General features: G+C 40.7%; 1 protein-coding gene across 1 annotated transcript in view; it reads left to right on the top strand.

Annotated features, from left to right (window-relative positions):
- Nucleotides 1-15,568, top strand: part of acap3b (ArfGAP with coiled-coil, ankyrin repeat and PH domains 3b) — a 42,817-nt gene that overhangs the window by 11,295 nt on the left and 15,954 nt on the right. The window contains exons 2-4 of the mRNA XM_062986380.1: nt 10,935-10,992; nt 11,939-12,055; nt 12,207-12,260. Coding sequence (XP_062842450.1) covers nt 10,935-10,992; nt 11,939-12,055; nt 12,207-12,260 — 229 coding nt within the window. The remainder of the gene's footprint in view (nt 1-10,934; nt 10,993-11,938; nt 12,056-12,206; nt 12,261-15,568) is intronic.

Raw genomic sequence — 15,568 nt, 5'->3', positions numbered from 1 at the left:
CTCTCATGTCAGCTTTTATGATTCCACCATTAGAAAGTTGTGCCCTCAAAGCCAACATTCTGTAAAACGTAGTTCCTAACAGCACTGTACTGGAATAAAATACTGATGGGGAGCGAAGCAAGATTGTAGCAGGATTGTAAAAGCTGGGGTATACACGACTCCTTAGAGAAATTCATTTAACTTAGTCTTTTTATGACTCTTGTTTTCTTGATTTTCTTTCAGTTTAGATAATTTTGTTCTGACTCATCTGACCCAGACTCTGTAAGTTTATGTTGTTTCTTATTTCTCCCACTTTCCTGTGGGCCTGGTTATTACCCTAAGGCTAAGACGACATGACGAAATACGTCTAGCTTCAGCACGACCATTAATAACAGCAGTAATGAAGGTTTCCGGTTTAGCCGTTTCACTCAACACATATGTGGATATGCTTGGCTCTATCCTAAATATTTATACAATTCATAGTGCAGTGGTTGATACACACTGGGGGGAAAAGTCAAATATGAAGTTAAAATGTCATTATATTTAGTTAAACACTATAAGAAACACTATAATTATTGTATTGGTCCTTTAGGTCATTTAGGCTCAGAATGGAAGTAATTCTTTGTGGTAAGTATTTGTGTTGACATGATTGCTTCATGGATCTGATAAAGATTTGTCAGCACGTTGATGCTGCTTTATGGGATTCAGATTCTGTGACTGGAGAGGCCATTAAAGCACATTAAACTAGTTGTTTTGTTCATGGAACCACTTTGAGCTGACAACCCATTAGCCAAGTTATGGTCAAAGAAACACACAGGGTCACATGCACTTATGTAGCATGTGGTATTTTGGCAATGGCTTGATTGGGGCTACACTAAAAACCCAATGTATACCAGTGTATACCAGGGCCATTGGCCATTATTATTATAAGTTATGGTCAAAGGAATGCATAGGGTCAACTACACTCATGTAGGACGTGACATTTTCACAATGGCTGGATTGGGGCTACATTGAGAACCCAATGCATACCAAGAAAACATCGTGTAGTCTATTACAGCACCACCAGCAGACTAAACAGTTGACAGGAGGAAGGGTGGCTTTATGAATTCAGGCTGTTTATATCAAATTCTGACCCGACTATCTGAATATCAAAAGAAATTGGCGTTAATTGGCATGAATTGTCAGGTGTCATCAGTCCATCTGCTCTTACAGCCTGTACAGTTCAAAAGACTTGAAGTTCTGTTTTTTGCTGATGGCTTATGGTGACCCAAGATCTTACTTGCTGGTTTTAACTTTAATTTGTCACTCATCTATAGACGTTTTATTTGCTTTGTCCACAAACGTTACTGCCGTGTAAAACCTTACATTGTACATTCTAGACCAACAAAATGAATTGAAGTCTGGCACTCAGAATTCATGTCATAAAGCTTATTTAGCTTCCAATTCAACAAGCCAGGAATGAAGAAATTTAATGAGACCATAAGATAGAAAACATCCCCCTTTGCAGCAGAAACACATGTTTCACAGCCTGGAGGAACATCAATTCTCAATATGAAATTTCAAGAGCTTGGCCCAGTGGGAACCGGAGTTGGAAATCTAAACAGCTGAATAAGTATTGTTGTTTCTTTTAATGGATGGGCTCACTGGCAGGAAGGAAGTACACGCACGGTATATTCAGTATACAGCACATTCCATTTGGTTCAGTTCCCTTCACATCCAGAAAAATGGTGACCAGCAAGGTTGGACTGTGTCTTGGTGGTAAGATTTTGGAGCAAATGAGACAGATCAGTAAAACCTCTGTCCTGAAGTAGGAATCAAGTTGGAGCCATCGAATGATTGTTGTTGCCTCGTAATGCATCAAAATTCCATACATAATGGATTGGGTGGTTTTTTTTATGTGTGATGATCATTTTAACTTTGAAACCTTTAGGTCCCTCAAAACGCTTGGGATGAAGTGCAGCATATATTGTGAGCCTGACCCAACCAATGCCTTTTTGTCTCAATGGGCGTAAATGAATGTGTGGAAATTGCGGAAAGCCCTGCCAGAAACGTGTCGGCTGGTTTCCCACCTCCAAAAAATGAGCCTTAGTTGGATTTATTTGCCTAATCGAAATAAAATATGACTGTACGTTGCCCTGTGATCATTTGACACCATGTCTAGGGTGTATTCCTGGCTTGTTTTTACTGTTTCCAAGTGGCCTGCTCTCGTATTCAAGGGTCGCCATGGTGGATCTGGTCTGGATCCCAGACATGGCACAACACAACCTTTCCTATATTTTATCTGGGCTTGGGACCAGCACTAAGAGTGCACTGACAAGAGCGCCTCCCAATGACTAAGATGTTTCAGTGATCCCCGGCCAATAAAACAGCTGAGATTTGAACCCCTGGATCCCCAGATCTCAGCAGTAGTGGGCTATCACACTTTACCACTGCGCCAAAGAAATCTCAGACTCCCTTGACTTACTAATTCAGCTACTTTAGCTCCTTCCTTAAAGACATTTGCATGTTCACCAATCATCTCAAACATACACTGCATTTTTATGTAAGCAATTAGAAACCCAACCAACCAGAACCTCTACACAGTTTCTCCAAGGACATATTGTAGTCTGAGGAATGAAAGCTGTGTTCATAAACTCTGGATTGTTATCTATTTAAGGCGTATCACAGATACGACTCCAGTTTGTCCCAGCATGCCATCACAGGACGCATGACTTTTGTGAAAACAAGTCAGGCGTGCCTATTCACTCTTCCAAGTGATGACTAAATTAATAAGGTTTGAGATCAGATCATTGAAGGCGGATAATGAGGATTGGCTCAGATGTAATTTCCCATTCTCTCCAGCTTGATGTTATACTTTTTTGATCTTGTTTGGTTTCTTTGCTGATGCAAAACATCTGGGCTTATTAATTTCTTCCAATTTCTGCCGCCAAGCCAAACAATTCTTCCTGTGAAGACAATTAGTGGCAATGATGCTGGCCAACCTTGAACCATGCTGTGTTCTTTTGTAATCGTCAGACGTACTTGTGTGTACTGTGGCTTGTGTGTTTACTTTTGGGTGGTGTGTGATGATTGTAGCTTTTCACAGCAAGCTGTGTTAGCTTTAGCTTTAGCATTCATTAAACAGTGCTAGAGTAAGAACTGATGCTAAAGTTATGTAGACATCTGACCATGACCTTGTTGGATCTATATAACTATGGGCATTCATAAGACAAGTTGTATGACTGTATGTAGGTTCAAGCCCCACCACTGCCAGGTTCCCAAAGCATCTGCTAAATGCTAAAAAATATTGCAGCTATAACAACCACAGAGTCACTGAGTCATGGACCAGCACTGAGTGCACGCCTTCCAATGGCTCCATAATCAGCCTCTCCACCCTCAGACATTCGACGATGTCCATGCAACAGAGGAGGAACAATTTAAACTGCAGTGACGTCTATGGATACAACCTCAACTGTAAAAGACACCAAGTACATTGTGCAGTTTTGTATTTCACACAGTGTGTATTTGGTCTTTCAATGGGTGGGTAGCTCTGTCACCTCACAGCAGGATGGTCCTGGGTTTAAATCCCAGATCTGTATGGAGTTTGGATGTTCTCCTTGTGCCTGCTTGGGTTTCTTCCAGTGTCTTCAGTTTCCTCCCACAGTCCAAAGACATGCAGTCAGGCCAACTGGACACACTAAATTAACCTGTCCAGGAGGGTTCCTGCGATCTGTCTAGGGTGTTTCCTGCAAAATGTACCCACCGCCAGCCACACACTATATAATATATGAATAAATGAAAGTCAAGCCCTACTTAAAGTGTGTATGTCACATAGTTGGGGCGTTACACGGACGCCCACTAATTACCCAGGTGAAATGTGTTCAAGGCCTAGCTTAGTTCCTCGGGTTTAAGACTGAATGCTTGGTGTGTTCGTTCATGCTGAAATTCTTCTTGAATGGGATCACAATTGTACACACGTTAATTATCACTGCTTGACTGAAGAGCAGGAATGTTTGTAGTGATGATTTATACACTACCTGTACAGTCCTAAACATGTCTTTTCTATATTACATAGTCAGCATACATATACATAAGCTATATGGCCTAAAATATGTAGACACCTGATCGTGAGCTTAAGCGCCATTCACCATTACAAACATTCAGTCAGGCACTTAAAGGCCCAGCTCTTAATCGATGTACCAATTCATCCCAAAGATGTTTAACAGGAATAGAGTCAGAGCTCTGTGCAGATCACTGAAGTTCCATATGGATTGTAAAGGGGTACAGTGAAGCTGGAACAGGGAAGGGTCCAATGGGTGTGGGTGAAACAAGGGTCTTGTTTCAAAAGGAGACAGATCAGTAGCTTTAGAGTCTATGTTTAAAGGTTCTGTCCTGGCGGTAGGAATCCAGTTGGAGCCATGAAACGATTGTTGGCTCTGTGTAACATAAATCAATTGATCTTATTTACATGACTGTGGGAAGATCAGTTTCCCTTTAAGTGTTGTTTTTTTAAATCATGTCTAAGGCTAAGAAATACATTCTTTTTGTTTACAGTATTTGTTACTAAGGAAATAAACAATCTGTATAAATTTGAAGCTGATCAATGCTCTTACTGTGATATACTGTATTTCCCAAAATCATAAGCTTGTTGGACGTACCATTCCAAAACCATGTCTATTAGTATGGAGTTGCACCTTTACAACCTCTACTCTTCTGTGTCTGCAGGAATTTGTGCCAATTGAGTTCATGCTCAAACATAGAATGAGAAGGCCTTGCAATCAACGTTCCAATTCATCCCAAAAAAGGTTAAGTGGGTTTGAAATCAGGGCTCTTAGCAGGTTACCGGACTTCCTTACTACCAAACTCGTCAAACTGATCCATGCTGAAGACACAGACTTTGAAAATAATAAGATTTCATTTGCAAAATTGCAAAACACATTTTCATTAGTACGTAAATATCAGATGTTTCTGCTGTTTCCTTGACCAAACCCACATCAGAACAAGGGTTTAAGTTTTAGTTCATTGAAGCGATGATGTCCTGGAACCCCATGTTTGAACGCTGAGAAGCCACAGTTGACGTTCTTTCAGTCTCAGTCGGATCTCTGTGGTCACTCCGGAGCAGCAGAACCACATGCTTCTGGGCGTATGTTCAGAATGAAAGTGCTGGCCGGGTGGACCACAAAACTGAACATTTGTGCCTTTTCAACATTCCTGTCTCCTTGTGGAAAGTGTTAAATGTGTCTCATAAGTTGGTGTTTCAGGATAGTCCTCAAATATCCTGGTGGGTTTGTTCTCTTATGGACGTAGCTACACTATATGACCAAAAGTATGTGGACACTCATTCTAATGCTTACGTTCAGATGTTCAGACACAGCGTGTGAAAAATTAATTATATAAAATAGATTATATACACAAATATGTTCTTGATTTGATAGGTTTCACACCATTGAACACCAGTGGGATGAACTGGAATGCTGTTGGCAAGACAGACCTTCTAGTCTGTGTGCATTGTTTCACCAACAAGATCCTCAAAAATATTGTTAAAAGCTTTCTTAGAAAAGTGGGATTGTGGGATTAATTACAGTTTGTTAATTTAAGGTTAAAAGGGGAGGTCTGGCCTAGGCAATGTGACTGTAGTTTCAATATCATCTCTCTTTCTTGGTTTGGTATTAAATTAAGCTATGAGGTATGTTTAGTGCCTTTTAATAATTGTGTTTTTTTCACTTATTTATTATATTTATTTTGGTTTGTTTTGTGGACAGTCACTGCCATACTGATAGACCTCACCAAGAGAAGCGCTGTTTAGAAATGTAAAAGATTTAGGGGCTAAACACTCGCCAAAGTTCTGACACTTTCTATTAGCAGCAGTGGAATGTCAGCCTGGGTTTAAATGCATGTAGCCCTTTAGCACTGCTTTGATTATTCAAATGTCATGAATACAAATTCGGTGGTTGATGCAAATCGCCGGGCCTGCTCGGCCCTGCATTTCCATCGCCCGCAAGGCTTAAAACTCTGCTTGGGCCTCCTGCTGTGTTTGGCCTATAGAGCAGGGCAGTGAAAGGTCTAGTCTTGAATTGAACGACCATGGGTCGTCTGGAGAACATCCGGGCTCTCGAGGGACGCTCTGTGAGAGTAGAATGATGTGCAGAGAGTGCTAGTTTAGGCTCAGGAGATGCCATGGCTATGTGTGAGAAGTACTCGCCCAACAGCGTTCAGTGAGAAAGAGTTAAAGAAGAGGTCAAACCCTGGTCCTTAGAGTTGGGTGACACTACAGAACGATTAAATATGTTTAAAAAAACACTCAGCATGTCTTATAGTCTGTCAGGTAATGTTCATCAAGACACTGAAGTGATGTGTTCATGTTCCTGTGGCATAGGAGGTGCTGAACATCTCTGAACAAACGAGATCCATGTGTGTAGGTGATGCAACCTGCTCTCACTCCCAAACCTCCACACGTCTCTGGATGAATAATGCTCGCTGGACAGGCTCTTGGCCGACTTTTCATTTTCCTCCCTTTTTATGATTTTGTGAACGTAAAGGAGTCAAGAATCACATGTCTGATGTCTGGCCAGTTGGCAGAAACTGGGCATTGCTCACTCCATCTGGAATAGGTTACGTTAAAGGAAACAATGGTGATTAAATTTTACGGACAGAATGATTTGCTCCAACTTGATTCCTGTAACTCTTGAAAGAAGAGATGAACCAGAAAGAAGAGATACGATTTGGTACTTGGGAAGGGGGGTACCGCAGCGTTTATTTTGGTGGTTTGGAAAGTTCAGTGAATTTTATTAACGCTCATTTATTTTAGAGAATGTTTGTTTACTGATGAGTCCAAACACAATGTGCTTTACACCAATCCATGTAAGGCTTGAGAATGCACATTGGGATCTTAGGTCTTGGGTTGCTAATCTATTAAAATAATTAAGATCTTAATAGACAAATCTTGTTCTGTCATCACCTTCAGAGACAGTTTGGAAATGTGGTACCTTAAAACTCGACGTCAATTGGTTCTGGGAGTGGCGTAGAGTTTCAAGGTATTTTTTCCCCATAAGGATGTATGGGAAACCTGATAATGCGTTCCATGGTGCAGTGGAACTGCAAATATTTTAAACTAATGTAAACTAACAGGATTGACGTTGAGTTACAAGGTACCACTGTAATAGGTGTTGCAACCAAACACAAAGCTTTTTACCTTAGCTTATCATTCAGCAGGCTGTTCTGTAAGCTTTGTCTAAAAGCATTACTGTTAAGCTGTTGTTGCTTCTAGTTAATTACACTTCATAAGAACTGCACTTACAGCTGATCTGGGAAGCTCAAGCATGGCGGAAGAATGAGCTGACTTGTTGGAAAGGTACCCAGTGAGCTCTTCGGACAGTGTTTGTCTATAAGAAAAGTGTGGCTGTGTTCTTAATTCTTTCTATTGAGTCTACAAATTAAATGCCAAAGTTGTCAATACAAAGACTGGAAGGCGCCCACATTGTCCTTTTGCCGACTGGCTATACCAGTCCGTCTCCTCTCCTTAAACAAGCTCGGTTCTGACAAAACAATGCTCTGTTCTCTGTCTGTTTAAATAAAGGTTCCTCATAAAGAGAGGTCTGTGACTGCTTGAAACTGTGACCATAGATTGATATTCAGCTAAACGCTTCGCCTGATCCTGAACACCCGAATCAACCAGCCACTGTTTTAGCCCATTGAGCCCGTTTGCTAACAGCTCAGGCTTTGTAAGCAATAGAGCGGCTGCCTGTGCTGACACAACGCAGCATTTTTCCCACGTGCAGGTGCCCCGTGGGTCCTCCAGATATAGACGATGTATAGGGAACATGCAGCTGACGCTGGCACAGATGGGCGGCTTCCAGTCTGAGCGGTTTATAGACTGAAGGGTCAGAAGTTGCCTGGAGGAGAGGTCATGTGTGTGTTCGGGTTAAAAAGGGTCAAGGACAATAAAGTAATCAACTAAGTGAAAGAAATTTAACTGAATTGCGCCATTTGTCTTGAACGGATGTGCAGAAAATGATCAGAGCTCAGACTTCATTGTTTTATGAAAGAATTTGACAAAAATTGAAAGTCGAACAAGCCTAGTATCTAGACAGGAAGCACATGCATTCTTACATTCTTTTGTTGCTTGGGGTCACCAACAAGCGTGTGAAAATGCCTCAATTCCTACAATTATCAGTCTTTCACACAGCTACTGTATGGCCAAAGTATAAGGACCTCCTTTATTCAATTATTCATTCACGCCCATTACTAACAAGTGTATAATATAGTGTATTTTGCTAGGTCCGCCTCATATTTCTTACGCTGCGCTAAACACTAACCTTAAATTTTACAGCAAATTGCATATTTCACAAGAAACGGTTCGTTTGATGATTCGTTTGACGGTCCGTGATGCGATTTTCACCAAATTAGGCAGGGCCTTACCAATTATTGTACAGAATCAATCATACGCTTTCAACTTTGTGGTTCCAGAATGACTGTGTGAGGTTCTTAACAGCACGGTCTGATGAGTTTGGGGTTAAACCCGGTCAACCAATTTAAACACATTTGGGTTACTTTGAAATGTCCTTTCTGGGAAAATAAATTGTAAGACCTACTGTCCAAAGTTACCAAAATCTTGTGGAAAGCCTTTTCAGAAGAGTGGAGGCTTTTAAAGCTGCAAATGCTGTTGGCTATTCTATAATAATGCCCTTGGTACTGGAATGTGATCTTCAACAAGCTCATGTCAGCTGTCCACATACTTTGGTGTACCAAAACCATACCATGTGGTGTAAGTCAGACTATCTATCTATCTATCTATCTATCTATCTATCTATCTATCTATCTATCTATCTATCTATCTATCTATCTATCTATCTATCCATCCATCCATCCATCCATCCATCCATCCATCCATCCATCCATCCATCCATCCATCCATCCATCCATCCATCCATCCATCCATCCATCCATCCATCCATCCATCCATCCATCCATCATCTGGCAACCTTTCTATTAGATTTTAGAACTTGACTATAAATTGCTTTTATTCATAACATTAGTAAGGTGCTTGTGTGTCGCACTTTCTAGGCTATGATTGGCCAGTCCTGAATGTTATTGTCTAAAAGTTGGCATCCTTTGATAGTGCGGAATTAAACCACTACAGATTGGACATGTGTCAGAGGGTGCATGTGGTGATCAGGCTCTCACTGATCAGATCAGGCAGTACGGATTTGGGAATTGGAAATGACTACATTGGGAGATAAAGGGGGGGAATCAAGAAAAATACTAGCCCTGATTATATGAGCATTGAGCACTCAGCAGCTATAGTCAATCATAATCTCTAAAAAGATTAGAGACATTATAGACATTCTGTTTATTTATATTTGTGGCCCTGCATATTTTAGATCCTGGCAACGAACTTAAAAGAACTTAAACTGGTAAAATATTTTCGGATGAACAGTTGTCCTGCTCTCTGAATCTCAGTGCATGTCAGCGCTGGCATGAGACAAGCTGGCAGAAGCCCCATGTGACGCTGACAAACACCCCCTCACATACACGTGGGACTAAGAATAGCTCTCGGATGGCTCGGAGGCTGTACAGTACCCTGCTCAGACCCTTCCCCCATTACCATCACACACATTATCCTCATCAACCCTTCATCTTTTCACTCCTGCCCCGGGCAGGCTTTTAGATTACAGATGGGACGATGCGCTAAACAAATGAAAGTACAAGTACGCACACAAGTACGTCTTTAATTTACCTCCCGCTTTCCCCCTGCCCACTTCAGGCACTACCTCTGCGGTATTGCATTTAAGTGCCAAAAATAGCAGGGCAGTAGTAGTAGAAGTTGCAGTGCAAAGTGCACTTTGATGTGACCGCAGTTTGTGCTCAGAGAGTCTGAAATGACTGTTCAATTGACTAAAGCTGAAACTAATTTATGAAAATTGCCCAACACAAAAAAACTCTAGTTAAATTACAAAGTAAGTCAATTCTGTGGGATAAACAGAGACCAGGCAACCGTTCCCAGCAGGACAGCTACAGCAACATCACATTAAAACAGATTTTGGACTATGACTGACTGCCTTCTCTTCCATTTTGCTGATCTTGGTGCTTCCAGTAGTATGACTACCACACAGCACTGGGATCTCCGTGTCCTGGTTTTAACTCTAGTCTTTAAATATGGCAGATTTTGTCAAGTTACGCACATTCCAAGCCTAGCAGGGGGATCAAGAGGTCTTTTTTAAACTTGGTTTCCCCATATAGAGACATCTCAGCTGTTAGTGCTACAGTCAGGTGGGTTTAACTAAAGAAACAGGGGAACGCGACATCCATGCAGCCTCGTCTTAGAGCCGACAGAAACCCAAAGCCTTGCTCTTTGGTTTACAGCTGTTCCACATGTAAACACTAAAAAAGACACAAACTTTTATTAAGGTGTTTCTGAATTACGGTAGTGCTTTTTGATTTACCTGATTACCTACTGTCTAACCATCCAGAGACAGTTTTACCCCAACATTGGCAAAAGAACATTATTTGATGTGTTTTTTAATGGGTGTAATCAAACTAGCCCTGTTTATATAGGCACAGAAAAGTCACCTTCTCTAGTCTATCATAATCACTAGCAAGAAATTAGGATGCCGTCTCTCACAGTTCAATGACGTTATAAAACTTTCTACATGACCAAATTAACCCACAAAACTCAATAAAATGAAAGATCTGAGCACGACAATGCCAGGTTTCATTCTGCACATGCTACAACAACGTGGCTTTGTAGACACAGAGTACGTGTGCTTGATCGGCCTGCCTGTAGTCCAGATCTGTCTCCTATATTGTAAATCTTTATACTAGGACTATAGGGTGTGTCAGAGGTGCATTTACACCCATATTTTCCGTCTTCATATTCTGATTCATCAATTGTTATTATTTAAAGAAGTGCACTAACAATATGCAGCTGTTTTTTTGGAGTCTAACAAGAGTCTTTTTTCCTTATTTTGTCTTTCCAGAGCGAACATCGATGAGGTGGAGACAGATGTGGTGGACATCGAGGCCAAACTAGACAAGGTACGCTTTCCTCGTTCACATGCACCAGCAAACATTCCAAATCTGAATATACAACCACCTTGGATGCCATTGGGGTCCCCAGCAGATTGGCGGATTGGCTACGGTGAATTGGGAGAAAAAGGGGGTAAACTGCATTAAAATAAATAAACATCACGTGCCACTGCACGCTCTAGTTTCCATTAACATGATTAAAGACTCAGTTGTGCCTTTGGCTTCACTCTGCAATGAAAGAGACAGATGAGAGCTTTCAACTCTCCTGCGTCCACATTATTCATTTGCATAAGGTCAGAAGAGCTATAAACAACTGGGATTGTAGTCATTCACATCTGGGTGATGGTCTTTCCTCCACCGCATCAGGATTTATAGATAAAACAATCACATTAGGACGCTGGAAGCTAATTGAAGTGCTCTGTTTTAATAAAACATATAGAGACGGTGCGTTATTGTTGGGTATACATGACAGTGACAAAAGTATGTGGATAGCCAACTATAGCATCATCAGATTTCTTCTTATTTTCTCCATAACCAAGAGAATTAAAGGTGAACTGGTAATTTTTGTATAGTGCTTGCTATTGCATGTGTAGACATATTGAAAAAAATACAATTGTTAAATATCATGATGGATATATGGGCATAGTTAGATCAAAGAGGAACATAATATCTGTGTTTTAAGCCTAAATAAACCACATTCTGAATCAAAAGTGCTGAAATATTGGATCCAAAACATCTGCCGAACATCAGATTCAATTTCACACCTTCTGCTGGTTGCACCGCCAGCCAGGCTAGCATAGAAACAGCACTGGCACATTTGAGGTGCTAATTACAGGGTAACTGTACTGACATACCTAATTCAGTCTGGTCCTGATCCCTGAAATGAAACCATGTTGTTCAGGCAAGTGTGGCAATAAACTTTATCCTTGCTCTGTGGTTGTTTTTCCTCGATCAGCTGGTAAAGCTGTGCAGTGGCATGATAGAGGCCGGCCGGGCGTACGCCAACGCCAATAAGCTGTTTATCAATGGAATTCGGGACCTCTCGCACCTTTGCAAGGAGGAAATGATATCCGTAAGTACATTTAATAAAATGATTTTCATTTATAATAGAATTATGTAATCACGGACTGTGTGCTGTGCTGTTTATAAAGCTGGGTTTCTGTTTACATGTGTGTGTGTGTGTGTGTGTGTGTGTGTGTGTGTGTGTGGGTCCTGTTTTGTAGGAGTTTCTAGATAAATGTGGAGAAAGTCTTCAGGAAATTGTTAACTACCATATGGTGAGTATTAGCTTTCCCACATGTGCGCACATGTGTCCTACAGTGTCCTGTTGTTTCGTTGATTGAATGTACTTTAAGTGCACGTATCTTGCTTTGAATGTCCCCAACAAGGCTTTTGAGTTTCTAATTTTAAATATGAACAAAAAAGGTATGTATTTATGGAATATAATTGTATTTGGTTTCATTGAAAGGCATTTCATTTCCTTTATACATAATATAATAACTGATTAGTTACACCTGTTACAATGGTTGTAGTTCAAAAATTGGATGCTGTATCCCAATAATTCTGCCCATATAGTGCATTAAATAACATTAACATTAAATAACATTTAATGCTTGTTTGTCACTGTGTGTGTGTACTATTAAACACATACTGCATATGTTGCTAATGACGAACTGTCATTGCACGGCTAGCATGTGTCTTTGAGTGCCACTGCATAAAACAGTCTAACAAGGGGTGTAGAGAAGCCTGACCTCTGTACATGCTGTGGTCCACCCCACGTCAATGATGTGTTCCAATGTTCCATATGCAGCCATCTGCACAGCAGTACTCACACGCGGTATACATGGGGTTTAGCATGACTGTATGAATCTATACATTTCTGTGGCATGGACTGCATTCCTATTGATTTTGTAAAATGTTATCTGTACATTTTAATACATCTGTTCCATGAATTTGAAATCTACAAATTGCATTTGTGTGAAATAACCGTAAAAGTCTGAAAGCTCCACATGTACCTGTGTTTATCTGGATTTTTCCTGTTTCATGTTTCACTTTTAAACTTGTGTTACAGCTTGAGGTTCTGAGAAATTGTGAGAATCAGCTTTACAGCGAGAGTCTAAAATGCCTGTCATAATAAAAAGCTTAATGTGGTTTAATGTATTAAAAGAACAACACAGGAACACTAAACCTCTCTTAATTATTACTGCTTATAAATTCTCTTCATTAATATAATTCCTCAGTTGTTGTTTTAATACAATAAATCACATTAAGCTTTGTTCAAGTTAAGCATCATATCAAACAGTTCGTCTCATTGGAGGCGCTTTGAAGGACAGCGACTGTTTTGTGGCAGTAGTGGCAAGTTTTGTGTCTGTACAATGCTAAACCAAGCCCACGTCACTGCTAAGACTCGGGATCCTCTGCTGTACCCTGAAAAGTGTCTAATAGGACTCATCCGCCTTACTTTTATTTAGCACGTACAGAATAAGTACCAGTCGGCCCTGCAGAACAGAGGAAATTCCTTGGTGGGGGATAAAACGTCTGTGGCTTTTTAATTGCCAGCCCAAAGACTGCTGATGTTTTCCTGTATGTGCTGTTTTGCCACCATTGTGCCCTTTTTTATGAAGAAAGTTTATTGCAGTGATAAATTGTTTCGGTGAAGCCTGTCTGCAGCACGGCTGTGAGTTTTTAAGTCATAGACTTGTGGGAATGTGGGCCACGTACCAAATCTAGGTGGAGTCCTTCAGAGCTGGACAGAATGTTTGAACACTCATGACAGCTGCTTATGTGTTTTCTCCTACGATTTACCAATAGCTTTTAAGAAATATAAACTGTTATTTCTATTTTATTGTATTTTGATCCCTCTCTCATTCTGTTTACCACCCTGAACCTTGGGGAGGATCATGCGGTGACAGGCCGTCAGTTTAATTCATTCTTCTAATCTCGGCTCTGTCCCGGGTCAGAGCTGTTAACCTGCCTCTCTGTAAATCAGACCGGTCAGTTTGTACTGCATCTAATCTCATTGCCTCATAAATCCACTGACCTTAATGTGTGTTTCACACCAGTAGGTCTGGAAATGGTGTCAATCACACCTTACATAAACTCGCCTCAGTGTCTAGGAGGAGTCACGTGTTGTTACTCATCATTCTGGGGTTAAAATAGATCTTAAAATGGAAATTAAAACTGTCCTTTGTTATTAAATTTTGCATTTTAAATCCTGCTTGGTCTGATGAACAGTTTAGACAGTTTGGATCAAAGTAATGAGGCTAAACTATCAAAATATACCAAGAGAGTCTAAAACTGTCTTAGTAAGATTGTAGACTCCAACTTGGATGGATTTCTTCAGCACAGTTCCAGTTCCTTAACTTTTCCATCCTTTCACCACACTAGTCACCTACCCATAGTGATTAATGTTAGTCGGGAGTGTGTTATGACTCCATGTTGGGTGTTTCTCAGCTCTATAACACAGACTGAGCTCGTCTCTAAATTACGCCACCAAGTGCCAGTGGACGCCTCCAGACGCAGATCAGGGATGCCACCCCGAGTCTGGATTACGGCCGCGATCTCAGTTTATTTACCGTCTGCGGCAGAGGGGCCGGGTTGCATAACAGCGTGTATTACTCACCGGCACGGTCGTCATCTTCGCACCCACAGGAAAGACTCCCACTATCCAAACTGGTGTTGTTTTAACACAGCTCGCTGTGAAGCTTGGAGTCTATATCGTGAATCAATATCGGATTTCACGAGGATCCACGGCCGAGGTGGCCGCCTTGTACGTTCAAACGCTGCATTTCAAAAAGACCCATAATTATGTCACGGCACTAACTTCGACTAACGGTCATCTTAAGGTGTAAAGTTCACAGCAAACATGCAGAAACAGCATGTCAGTCGGATTAGGCCAAACGGGACCTTGACCTAAAACCTTCCTGACCTTTTTAGCTCTGGAATTCACGTTTTGCAGCCTTAGGGAGTCCCGGCAGTTTGTTTTAGTGGTCATTTTTGTGTTTTTTCCCACAAGCCTGATGTGATGGAACCATAACTATACAGGACATGTTGTAAACATTGATGTGAATTGCTTGACAGAAGGGCAAGGTCATTTTTAGCTTATAATAAATTTTAAAAATAAATAAAACAGACTAAGTTTTTACATCTTTTTTGTTCCAGAGCAGTTTCAAAACCCAGTCAGCATTTAAATTTTATTTACAGAGAAAGAACTTGTAAATGAACACTATATGGCCAAAATTATATGGACAACCGACCATAAGCTAAAACTAAGGCATTACTCTGTGTGAATCTGTGCCCATTCAAGCCTAAACTGAGAAAACACCCACCAGTAATAATGATCTGTCCTGTTTAGTAGACATTTTCAGAGCTAGTGGTGAGAAAAATGCTCCCTGTCTTGAATTAGTCTGTTAGGATATGGAAACGATTACGATTCTGAATGAGCTCAGAGTAGAAAGAAAACACATTTTATTCTGATTGCTTCTGTTATTGCATAAATGATTTCAGATCATCAAACAGATATGACATACACAGTGAAATTATGGGAAACACACATAATAATAATAATAATAACAGTCTTTCAGGT

The sequence above is a fragment of the Trichomycterus rosablanca genome, chromosome 24, assembly GCF_030014385.1.
Source record: "Trichomycterus rosablanca isolate fTriRos1 chromosome 24, fTriRos1.hap1, whole genome shotgun sequence".
Lineage (NCBI taxonomy): Eukaryota > Metazoa > Chordata > Actinopteri > Siluriformes > Trichomycteridae > Trichomycterus > Trichomycterus rosablanca.
The sequence above is the reverse complement of the archived record's forward strand: the minus strand, read 5'-3'. Positions and strand labels throughout refer to the sequence as shown.